Raw genomic sequence first — 12,994 nt, 5'->3', positions numbered from 1 at the left:
TCTTTTACTAATTACATTGAAGGATATCACTCATATTATTAAGTATAGCGCCCCCAAGTGGCCATGTTTATAGCTATTGACTTCTAGTGACCATGCTCAATGCTAAGATGACAATGCTCTCTAGTGTCGCTGAAAGGTTGTGTGAAATTATATACCAATATATGTATGTAATAGCACCACCTGGTGGCCATGTCAGATGTAATTACAAGGCCCAGGTGTTGAGGGCAAAGATATGCAAATGTAATAAATCGTGTCATTGTGATTGGTCTACAGGATACTGGTAAAGCAACAGGTGCACCATCTGAAATGATGAGTGAAATGAGTCGACCTGAATCACCCAATGATCAGAAAGAAATGCTAAACAAACTAAAGGCACAGATGGAAGAAAGACGAGCAGAACGACAATCGCGTGCCACGTCAATGCACGGATCTTTGCTGAGTGCGAAATCACGCACTGAAACAGCGACGACCGATGACGTTCCTTTCCCAGAGGTTGATGAAGAAGGAGATGATGGTATGTATATTGTAAAACTCTTAAAGAATCATAACTGTTAATTTATGTCAAAATGTTGATGAAAAAGTGACAATATTGGCCGAAAAAAGCCCCAGAATATTTTCCCTCTCCAGACCACTAAACAACAAACATCATCCCAGCACTCAGATTTCATCATAAGTATGCATTTGATGCTTGCAAACTATAAAATATTCATTTTCTATTGCATTGTGAATTTTTATGAATGATCGCTTGACTTCTTTGAAAGTGCAAAATACTTTGTAGCATGCCATCTCTGATAATTAATTTATGCTGATCTTGATATCCTAATATGGTAACACTTTGCATAAAACTATCCATATATGGTATACTTTGCATAACTCAATTCATAATTTCCTTATATGGTTATGGTTATGAGAATTAATTTATTCATACTTTCCTTATATGGTTATGGTAATGAATATTAATTTATCACTTCTTTGACCATTCTTCATTCATTTTATCTGCATTTAACAATTTCCAAATCATAATTTACTACTTCATTGATACTTTAACAATTATCGATTCATATTTACTGATTGGCTATGCATATTCTTTATATTGAATGCCATTTTTTTCATTTTTTGCTTTCTAAACATGCTAATGACATGCAAATATATTCTAATGATACGCAAATATATTCTAATGATATGCTAATGACTGCTAACACCTATTAATGTCACTAATGTCTTTCAGCCTTTACCAGCTACACAGCACCACCGCTCAGACCTCCCATCCCTCGCAGAATAACACGCCCCTCCAGACGTATTGTCCATCGTCCTATCCGATCCCCAAGTTTGTCTTACGAGCTTAGCGAAAATACCGAATCTATAGAATCAGTTGATTTTGAAAGTTATTTTGAACAAAAATCAAGTTTTAAAATTGAGAATGAGAATAGCGATGCAAGTAGCGATATTTATATTGAGGTGGTAGACCAAGGTATTATGGGTACGTAATGACTGTCACACGTACACACTCATCACGCGTTGTCTGTGAATTTGTCACGCCAATATCACGCATGCACGTTTTATAGCTCAGTTAGAAATGACAGTGGTTGTATGTCATCATTGTTGTGTTTAGGCATGGATCTTGAAGGGAACAAAACAAATCGTAATCGTGTTTATCATCGAGAGGCGCCATCTCATTAGCATAATCATATCCTGTGCTTTGCGAGAAGAATAAGAAAATCATGGGTGAATTTACATAGTACTGTGACATTTTCCCTCCAAGATCTATGGTTTAGGCTACACTTAGCAATATCACAGTACAGTTCTGACATTAGCCCAGTTTGCAAACATGCGTCATACCTCAGACACTCCTTGCTTCTATGAGAAATACAACATTTTATCCTTGTAACAATAAATATTATTGTGTCATGTACATTCACTCACACAAAACAAGTTGAGGACAGTTTCACTAAATTTTATGTATTCTGATCATGTCAGGACTGTAATATTGAGGGTCAGTTCTGGATGCCTTTTTGGCCATATGGACATCAAAGCTTCCTGTCAGAGGTCAATGCCTTTATGTAAACTGGGCTACTGTCACATAGTTGTTATGCATGCATTTTATTTTTTAGCTCAATAAAAAGATAATTTTGTTGTCTTTTTTCACCCTGTTCACATGTACAGTTAGTTTAATATGTTTTATCAGTGAGAGTGTCACGTCAGTATCACACTTGCACGTTTGTTTTCATATTGCTGTTCCTGATTGGACAAATAGAACATGTCAGTACATTCAAATAATAGTAGCTTTGATCCTATTGGCTACCTTATATCCAATGATGTTGCAGAAAAACCCAGGTGCACATGCACACATTTGGGTGCTAGCAAAGTTCTTATTGGTCAGTAGATAACCAATAGCTTTACACCTGATGAGAATTTGCATATAACCATGTCTTTTTTGTAATTAATATCCGAGAACATATTTATTGAAATGTAGACTGTAGAGTTAGTAACCAGGAATCCACTCAGATTGAGATTTTAGATTTAGCTTTACTATCACTGTAAGCAAAATCTAAAATCCCAATGTGCATGGAGTCCAGACTATATAGGTAGTAGCTACTGACCGCACATATATACTTGTAGCAAAATTTCCATTGGTCGGCAAAACCTACCCTATCACCCCTGTTTCCTGTGAATATTTGGTATGATCCTATTGTCTTGTGTTAAAATAGGACTAGTTCATTGAGTAATAGGTGTAAATTCTATTTCTTTCAGCTGGTGTGGATGTGATAGATGCTACTACCTCACCAATGACAATCGGAAGTGCTACTTCAAGGTAAAATATTTATTCTTATCCACAAAATCAATTTCCATAGCAATGAGTGAGTGCCTTTTAGGTTAATCTGTTTCCATGGTAATTGAGAGTATAAAATATTTATTTTTATATGTAGTCAGCGATTCATCTTATTTCACCACAAGGAGATATGATTTGACTTCTTAACATGTAAGCTCTTTAAATGGGGACTTGCCACTATTTGTCACTTTTACTATTTGCCAGTCCCCAGTCACAGAGATTTTAAAACTTAACTTTTTTAAGCAAATGACATCTGCCCCACATACACACTTACTCTAAAAAAATAAATAAAAAGAACAGTCACTGCCATAAATAGTAGATTGAGTGATAGGTTTGTTGAGAATTAAAAAAAAGAAATCACGTCATCACACCACTTTAGACAAACTGCCCTGACCAGAAACAATTCTCTGTTTTTGGCCTTAACTGACAACATTTTCCAAGAAAACTATTCTAACCAATCAGAATAGTATACACTTCAGGGAAATTGGTTGCTATAGTAACATGATTTTGCATCCTTTTACAGGAAATCTGTGTCCATAGCTGAACACCCAGTAGTACAGGAGTATCTGAAAACTTATCAATCAGTTATTAATTTCAAAGAAGAACTTGTCAAACTTTTACAAGAAAAAGGTAAGAAATTAGTATCTATGCACAGAGGGACATATTATGGGATGGTGTGTCAAGTATTGCATTGGGGAGTTTTTAACTTGTAGACTAATTTTACAACTGACTGACTGACAAATTGACATACTTACTTACTTGCCAACTGGCTGGCAAGTAGGCAACTGATTGACTGAGTGACTGACTGACTGATTGACTGACAAATTGACTGACTGATTGACTTACTTTCTTACCGACTAGCTGGCAGGTAGGCAATTGACTGAGTGAGTGACTGGCTGATTGACATAACTAACTGACTGACTGACTGACTGGCTGGCTGGCTGGCTGGCTGGCTGGCTGGCAAGCAAGCTGACTGACTGACTGACTGACTGACTGACTGGCTAACTGGCTAACACACAGACTGGCTGACCTGACCTGGACTGTCTGACTGACTGAATGACCAACTGACCGACCTACCAGCCGACCAACTGCCAACCTACCTACCAGTAATTATTATACTGATGCTCATTTCCAATATTCTCTTTCCTATATTCAGAGTTGATGTCCCATGTAGAACAGTTAAATGATATACCAATTGTAGAGTTTGATACAGATAGACTTGTACATGTACAGGCAGCTGAAATGCAGGAAAATACTGATAAATGTGAGTAGAGAAGTTATGTTGTAACAAACATACATACATACATACATACATACATACATACATACATACATACATACATACATACATACAAACAAACATACATACATACATACATACATACATACATACATACATACATACATACATACATACATACATACATACACGACAGATAGACAGACAGACAGACACACACAAACACCCCCCCCACACACACAGATAGACAGACAGACTTGTTGACAATTGTACCAGAAGAAATATTAATATCAATTTTTAACTTCTGAATGTAAGCTAATATTTTTATTTCTATTATCTACAGTTCTGAGAGAAATATCAAATATATTATCATCACTCATCAACAATGATATGGTAAGTAGATGTTTTAACAGCTGATAGTACAGTAATTTTGGAAACTGGAATTCACATGGCATTATTATTACATATGTTTATCTGAAACGGCACACTTTCATAAAAATTATATCATATTATTTTGTCATTTTATGTGCAACGAATACTCATGCACTCATTTGCATATCATTTGCATATATGTTTGCAGTAATGTTTTCAGTATTGCACTGCAGTGAAAATACCACTAATATGCACACACTCCAATGTAAGTAATCTCTGGTACAATGAATAATATGGGTAAAAATTTTCTTTATTATTTATTGTAAACTTTTGTCATTTCTCATTTCTTTGTTCAGGATCCCAGGGTATCATCATTAATGTCACGTGGTTTAACATCTCAGACGTTTACAACTCAACAATCACAACCTACAGTGACTGAAACTATCCAACAACCTTCAGTACGAGAAGTCAGTAATTTAACTGACGAATCAGAGGCTATGATTAAAGAACTAAAAGATGCCTATGATAAATTGTAAGTAATAAGATACACTGTTGCAAAATGTAATAAGATACTCTGTGGCAAAATGTAATAAGATACTCTGTGGCAAAATGTAATAAAATATAGAATGTAGCAAAATGTAACAAGATACAGTGTAGTAATGTTACAATGAAGTATAGGGTTTATACTCTCATTGAAAGCCCTTGAAAGACTTGGAAGTACAAACCACCCCTGGAAAATAATGGAAAAGTCTGTAACAGACCTGAAATACTTGAATATAATATTGAAAGTTGGCATCACTGAGATGTCTCATTTTCAGTTGCAATTTTCTTTCAAATACAAAAAAGGAGAGCCAAAATGATACCAAAATCATGAGAAATAAATGATATTTAGAATTTAAAATGAATATTATTGTTCTCTTTTCTTTATTTATTTTTTTTGTTGAGTGATGTACTTTTTTTCTCTTTTAAAAAACAGGAGGGATGAAAAAGACTCTGACAAGAAAGTTTATGAAGAACAGTTGAAGTAAGTCTAAAATGATTGGTCAATACTTATCACATGATGCTTGACAACTCATTTTGATTGGTCAATATCAGTCATCTGATTAGATGAGATGGTAGTCATGTGATCATATTAGCCAATCTTAATTGCTGTCACATACCTGTTTGTTAGTCGTTCATAGATTTTATTGGACAGTTTTAGTTTTATCAGAAAAGATTTATATGATCTCATTATCAAATCATAACAGTTGTCTTATCTGTGTTTGCACCTTTAGCCATTCAAGTGATGTGATTGGATAATTTGAGTCTTGTGATCCAATAAAGTGCCATGTGTCATTACATTCCCCAATCACAGCAACTGTCTCATTATTCTTTCCAGTCACAATGCTGTTGTCATGATGGAAATGCAAGACATGGTAACAGACTTACAACGAGAACTTGCAGCCGCTGGAAGTGCTGCACGATATGGTTCAACTGCACAAAGCCGCGAACAGGACCCAGCGATAATGTTTAGTAGTCTTGACCTTGACAGAAATCAACGAATGTTAAAGAAAGGACTTCACACAAATAAAGTAACGCCAGAAACGTACAACAAAGCAGTTGACGCAATGGAGAAATATACCGACTTGCCAAGTAAACGACTCGTACATCTCGTAAAGAAATATACGCATCATGTACAAATGAAAGCGATAGAAGGTACGGTGAAGTCACTCATTTAGAGACTTAGATAGTTGTGTTGTTCCGTTTTTGTTATTGTAATTACTGGATTGGTCTCTGCACATGATTTCATTATTCCTATACTTCACCAATATGGCCTCCCATGTCGATATTCACAGGGTTACTATAAATTTCAAATAAACATAATTATGGAAAATTGTAATTACTGGATTGGTCTTAGTTATGAAGTATTATGTTATAGCTATTATATTATGTTATGTATATATTGAATGAGATAAAGATTTCATCTTCAACCTATCTTTTTTCTATTTACAGAGACAGTTAGAGAAAGTCAGAGTTTAGATGATGACGTGTTTCAATTACTTGATAAGATGGAATCTTTACAAAATGCTGTAAGTATATCTACCCTTCACTGTCCAATCTTAAGACATTACAAAATGCTGTAAGTATATCTACCCTTCACCATCCAATCTTAAGACATTACAAAATGCTGTAAGTATATCTACCCTTCACCATCCAATCTTAAGACATTACAAAATGCTGTAAGTATATCTACCCCTTCACCATCCAATCTTAAGACATTACAAAATGCTGTAAGTATATCTACCCCTTCACCATCCAATCTTAAGACATTACAAAATGCTGTAAGTATATCTACCCTTCACCGTCCAATCTTAAGACATTACAAAATGCTGTAAGTATATCTACCCTTCACCATCCAATCTTAAGACATTACAAAATGCTGTAAGTATATCTACCCTTCACTGTCCAATCTTAAGACATTACAAAATGCTAAGTATATCTACCCCTTCATCGTCCAATCTTAAGACATTACAAAATGCTAAGTATATCTACCCCTTCACCGTCCAATCTTAAGACATTACAAAATGCTGTAAGTATATCTACCTCTCACCATCCAATCTTAAGACATTACAAAATGCTAAGTATATCTACCCCTTCACCATCCAATCTTAAGACATTACAAAATGCTGTAAGTATATCTACCCCTCACCATCCAATCTTAAGACATTACAAAATGCTAAGTATATCTACCCCTTCACCATCCAATCTTAAGACATTAATACAAAATGCTGTACGTATATCTACCCTTCACCATCCAATCTTAAGTCTTAGGGGTTTATGATCTATTGTCGGTTACCGTAAGCAATGTAATTTTTCTTTCCTGTATATGTTGTTCATATTTTGCTCTACAAGTCATTCATAATTTTATATTTGTTTTTCAGAGGCCATCTCATTACTTTATTTAATCATCCATTGTTGTCTTTTTTTTACACAGAGAGCACAGAGATGGAATGAAAGAATGGATGACATGGGAGAAGAAAGGATGAGATTAGCACAGATACTGATGGATACATTAACTATGATTGAAGAAGAATCGGGAATATTTCTTATTAAACCTATCTATTCATGGAAAGGAAAGTAAGTAGTGCATTGTGGGTAGATTGGTAGGGGGGAAAGGAAAGTAAGTAGTGCATTGTGGGTAGATTGGTAGGGGGGGAAGGAAAGTTAGTAGTGTGTTGTGGGTAGATTGGTGGAGGGGGAAGGAAAGTAAGTAGTGCATTGTGGGTAGATTGGTAGGGGGGAAGGAAAGTTAGTAGTGTGTTGTGGGTAGATTGGTAGGGGGGGAAGGAAAGTAAGTAGTGCATTGTGGGTAGATTGGTAGGGGGGGGAAGGAAAGTTAGTAGTGTGTTGTGGGTAGATTGGTAGGGGAAAGGAAAGTAAGTAGTGCTGGGTTCATTGGTGGGGGGGGGGAGGAAAGAAATTAAACATGGGGAGGGGGGTGTATAAAGAGGGGAAGGAAGAAGATAAGATGGAGAAAGTAAGAATATAAAAGAAGGCTGGAGATAGTTGAGGGGTATCTGGAAAAGGAATAGATTGGGAGAGGAGGGTTGATCTGGGAAAGGAAGAGATGGGAAGAGGGGTCAGTCTGGGAGATGGAAGTAGAAATAAAGGGCAAAGTGAAAGGAGATGGGGAAAGAAGGGAAGCCGAGAGACACAGAAAGACAGGAGAGGAAAATAGACGAGAGAGAGAGAGAGAGAGAGAGAGAGAGAGAGAGAGAGAGAGAGAGAGAGAGAGAGAGAGAGAGAGAGAGAGAGAGAGAGAGAGAGAGAGAGAGAGAGAGACTGTATGTGAGAGAGAGTGAGAGAGAGTGTGAGAGAGAGTGTGTGAGAGAGTGAGAGAGAAAGAGAGAGAGAGTGTGTGAGAGAGAGAGAGAGAGAGAGAGAGAGAGAGATGTACAACTTGTTGCAATGTAAATTGAAACAGACTAAAAATATATTAATACCGATTCTTCTCTCTATTTTCTAGGGGTTATATAGCAAAATATACTGGTAAAATAAGTAACAACTATCGTCCAACTAAAATAGTGAGTCGTGCCTTGACACCGTTGCGTGAAGGAACACCTATGAACATGGTACCGGCACCAACACCAGCTTCATTGCATACATCAAAAGTTATGACGAGACCTTCTACACAGGTGAGCAGATAACAGTCATTTAAACGCCAAAACTATAAAACAAAGTTATTTTGTATTTTCTACAATTTTGATAGTTTTAATTTTGGAGCAGATTATCATTATTGTGCTCATTACAATGTGTTTTGAAGCTTTTGATGTGTTTCCTGTTGTGCAATTACCACCTGGGTATTGCACTATTATACAGCATGCAAATGTGTATAATTTGCATATAGATCTCAAACAGGTGTACATTACATTACTGCATTGTATATATTACAATATACTGGGAATGAAGTAGTAGTAGCACAAATACCACCTGGGTATTGTACTCCTATGCAAAGTATATAATTTGCATATCAAACAGGTGTAAATTACCATATTATGTATATTCTAGGGTGCTGGGGATGGTCCAGATGATGAGGAGGTACCAATGCAAGGATCTAGTGTTAATGTTGGACCAGACACACAACCAATGTGGTCGATGTCAGTGTCACAGACAAAACCACCGTCTGTTGACGGCACAACAAAACTACCAAGCAGTATGATAACCACTCCTAGGCTACTAGAACTAGATGTTAACAGAATGCTGATTGGACAGAATACCATCAGGTAAATTTGCATATTTCAAATGTTGCACTTTAGTAGTTAAACCAATGCTGATTGGACAGAATACTATCATGTTAATCAATAGAATATATGAAATCATTCCTAATTGGTCAGAACTGTATTCCATCCACATCTTGAAACTATTGTACCTGATTGGTCAAGGAAACATACAAGATATGTGAAACTCTTCCTCATTGGTCAAAAACTGATTTTGCATTTTCAAACTAATATTCTTGATTGGTGATATGATATGTGAAAGTACCTCCATAGACAAACTTGAGGATATGTGAAAGTGTTCATTATTGGTTAGAATGCAATCAGTTTAGTTTGCATATTTGTATTGTTGCATGTGATTGGTTTGATGAACTTACAAGATATGTGAAAGTATTTCTCATTGGTCAATACTGATTATTATATTTCTATATTTCAGTGCCTCAATTCGACCAGTACAAAGTGATGATAGACTGGTAATGGCATCAAATACAAACTTAAGATCATACATGACGATAGCTAGGCCATCAGCTAATCCTTCTCCCAATATGAGAGTTAAAAGACCCCATTCTACACCAGGTAAGTGGTCATACAATATAGGGAGGGAAGGTCATCAATAGAACAGCCATCATGTGACAGATATTTGAAACATTTGGTTTCTCGAAAGTCTCCAAAAGAGTAAACACATTTTTAAATAGAGCGAAAGCTCAATGCTAAAAAACTTTGAACTGTTTGCATGTTATAATCTACCGGGGTATATAAATCATGTCAATAGTTGTTAAACTAACAAATCTCAAAAACTTTGCCAAAAATTTCAACAATTATTCAATTTTGTGTGAAAGTCATATAAAGATGTTTTTGTCGAATTTTTGTTTTCAGGAACGATGCCAGATATGCAAACAGCAGCACCACCATCTACACCGTTCGTAAACCAGAATAGTAGTGGTTCTGGTAGCAGACTACGAGCTAAAAGTGCCGAGGCTTTCAACGTAGCACAGCCATTACCACCTATCAAGGTACCATCATCTGAAGACGGCTTAGCTAACGCTCCTCCTAATACTAAATCCAGTGCTGGAAGTACTAAAAGTTTAAAATCTGTTGCCATAACAACACCAAGAGGTATGTAGCTCCATCAATGAATCTTGTTAATCAATCAATCAATCAATAAACTTTAGTTAAAGCCCAGTTGGCCAAGGCCAATCTTCCCTGGGTCCTTCTGAATATAAATAGTACAAAAATAAAAAGACAAATACAAACTGTACAATAAGGACATATAATAAACAACAAAATCGTCTAAAACTTTGTCATAAAATATTTGTTTTTGTTCTCCATACAGATTCACCAATTCAACAAAGACCGTCACCTCCAAACACACCACCAGGATCGTCACTACGCCCGTCAGTATCACCAGGAACTACGCCCCTTCCTCCAGAAACGCCTGTTGGTCACGTCACGAAAATTATCGCAAGGTCTCCTTCCCAATCCACTGTACATAGCCTTCCTCCTGTGGAGGCAGAATCGTGAGGTCATAGTGCTTGGAAATGAACTTTGAACTCTGACCTTTACCAGGTCACCATATTTCTATTAGACCTCTAAAGCAGAAGAGTTTAGAATAAGTTTACTAGCGTGAACTTTGAATTCTGACCTTTACCAGGTCCTGCCACGAGCTTCTAATAATGAACTTTAAATTCTGACCTTTAAGGGGTCACCATATCTAACAAACAGAAGCGTCTAGAATAAGTTTACAAGTGATGAACTTTGAACTCTGACATTTACCGGATCGCTATATCTTTACTAGACGTCACATACAGAATGAAACCATTAGAGTTTTGAAAACAGGTTACCAGCAATGAACTATGAACTCTGACCTTACCAGGTCACACCAATTTGCATACTCCTTATTTCAGTTCTCCATATCTCACACAGTGAGAATAGATGCACAGAGAATCATGTGTAGTTGCTATGGGAATGCATATCATTAACCTTTGACCTATGACCTCAGGTCATTGTAATGTCCGTCCTGTATCTAAACAAGAAAATAATAATCTTTATACAGTAAATTATTCACTTATTTACCAGAAATGAAAAAAATTTGTATTATGTGGTGTAAATATTTAAACTCTGTCTGACAATTTTAATTTTGATAGTCGGGAAGCAAAATTCAAAATTTTTCCCAAAATTTGTAATCATGTAAAAAGTGGATTTGTAGACCTAAATACGTCATGGAGATAAAGCAGTGCCATGAGTGCAACAGTGCCCTCTATTGACACATATGTGGAAGTCTTTGGGTATGACTGCATTCTGGCAATATACAGATGTACATTTACCTGGGTATGTCATTTATGTACTTACTGCTGTTGTTATTTTTTTTGAAAAATTTATTTTGAATTATCACAACTCATTTTGTATGTTTTTATTTTATTTCACATTCACATGATACATTCAGTTGAATAATTATGTCTCCTGCTATCACTGAGAATTTCTCGACGCAAATTTCATTGCATACATAATTATTAAGGTCAAAGGTCAGATATTGAAAAAATTGTGAATGGAAAGGTCAACGTATGAATCATGTAAGAAACAAATGTATAAATAGAAATGACAGGAAATAAAAAATTCAATGACTTATAATATATTTTGACAAAAGGTTGAAAAGATGGAAGGACTTATTTTTGTACCAAGCAGAGTTTATTCTGATCACATGACAGGTTTCATGTCAAAGCTGATTGGTTGAGGCTTCATGCTGTTTATAAAATGAAGTTTATTGTCGCCATGGTAACTAATTGTGAAAAGAGATGCTGATTTGTGGAAAACTATTTTGATAGTGAAATCATGAGATAATTAATATTCAAATTTATTATAATTTCATAATTTGGAAGATTGTAAACAGCATCAATTGTATCCAAAGAAAAATAAAAAATCTGAATCTGCAAAGATTTTCTCTGTAACTCTCATATTGCTTCATCTGCTTGTGTATACTTAATGCTCTTATGCACATTCAGGGCCACTTTAATGATGTAAAAGTAATCAGAATCACATGACTCCATCTAAGCCAATCACAAGTCCCTATTTATATATCTCTTGATATTTAGTACATTGTATGCATGGATTTTGTTAAAGCACTGTTTTATTAAGTGAAGTTAAATTTCAGCATTGTACAGTTTTATTTCAGTTTATTCAACATTATTTTCATTATTATTATTGTAATTTTTTTAGTGTAACCGCATGTAAATCACTATTTACAAGATTTTTCGTTTTTGATTGTTTGAAAGTTTTACTTTTTTTGTTACTGTACACCTTTGTTCCTGTAAATTTAAAACTTTTGTATAAAAAAATAAAATATATACTTTGTGTCTTAAATAATTTGAATTTTCTCCCAATTCTATCATTTTTGAGTTAGAGCGCCCTCTATTGACCATTGTTTAACAACATCAGCGAGGCCAATGTATTACATTTAAAGCTGTAGTAACTCTAACTACAAGCATTTCTCGTAACATTTTACCAAATTTTAACAATGGGTGCAATTATTTTCATATCTTCTGTTCCTCTTGTAAACTGGAGCTAAATAGTCAAGTTCTCGAACTTTCACAAGCTAGCCCATGTAGCCACAATTCATGTTTTGAGTTCAGAGGATCTTGCATTTTCACTGAATCGGACACTTTCACAAAAAAGTCCGACAGTACCAGTGGGGGCGCTATTTATAAATTTGTGTCTAGAATTAACTGTGTCTAGAATTTACATGTTCAAATATTTTGGGCAGTTTGTACCGATGTAGTCTCTAAGCATTTAAACGTGACTAAT

At 35.5% G+C, this 12,994-nt stretch overlaps 1 protein-coding gene across 6 annotated transcripts in view; it reads left to right on the top strand.

Moving 5' to 3' along the window:
- Positions 1-12,495, top strand: part of LOC144450307 (uncharacterized) — a 75,485-nt gene extending 62,990 nt beyond the window's left edge. For all 6 annotated transcript variants that reach the window (XM_078140905.1, XM_078140904.1, XM_078140909.1 and 3 more), the window contains 15 exons: positions 274-514; positions 2,752-2,812; positions 3,354-3,460; positions 3,987-4,094; positions 4,414-4,463; positions 4,799-4,974; positions 5,419-5,466; positions 5,821-6,137; positions 6,435-6,511; positions 7,417-7,559; positions 8,449-8,617; positions 8,991-9,205; positions 9,633-9,772; positions 10,073-10,312; positions 10,530-12,495. In XM_078140905.1, coding sequence (XP_077997031.1) covers positions 274-514; positions 2,752-2,812; positions 3,354-3,460; positions 3,987-4,094; positions 4,414-4,463; positions 4,799-4,974; positions 5,419-5,466; positions 5,821-6,137; positions 6,435-6,511; positions 7,417-7,559; positions 8,449-8,617; positions 8,991-9,205; positions 9,633-9,772; positions 10,073-10,312; positions 10,530-10,717 — 2,280 coding nt within the window. In that variant the 3' untranslated portion in view covers positions 10,718-12,495. The remainder of the gene's footprint in view (positions 1-273; positions 515-2,751; positions 2,813-3,353; positions 3,461-3,986; positions 4,095-4,413; positions 4,464-4,798; positions 4,975-5,418; positions 5,467-5,820; positions 6,138-6,434; positions 6,512-7,416; positions 7,560-8,448; positions 8,618-8,990; positions 9,206-9,632; positions 9,773-10,072; positions 10,313-10,529) is intronic.
- Positions 12,496-12,994: the final 499 nt, after the last annotated feature.

Source organism: Glandiceps talaboti, chromosome 19 (assembly GCF_964340395.1).
Source record: "Glandiceps talaboti chromosome 19, keGlaTala1.1, whole genome shotgun sequence".
In the NCBI taxonomy this organism is placed as follows: domain Eukaryota; kingdom Metazoa; phylum Hemichordata; class Enteropneusta; family Spengelidae; genus Glandiceps; species Glandiceps talaboti.
The sequence above is the reverse complement of the archived record's forward strand: the minus strand, read 5'-3'. Positions and strand labels throughout refer to the sequence as shown.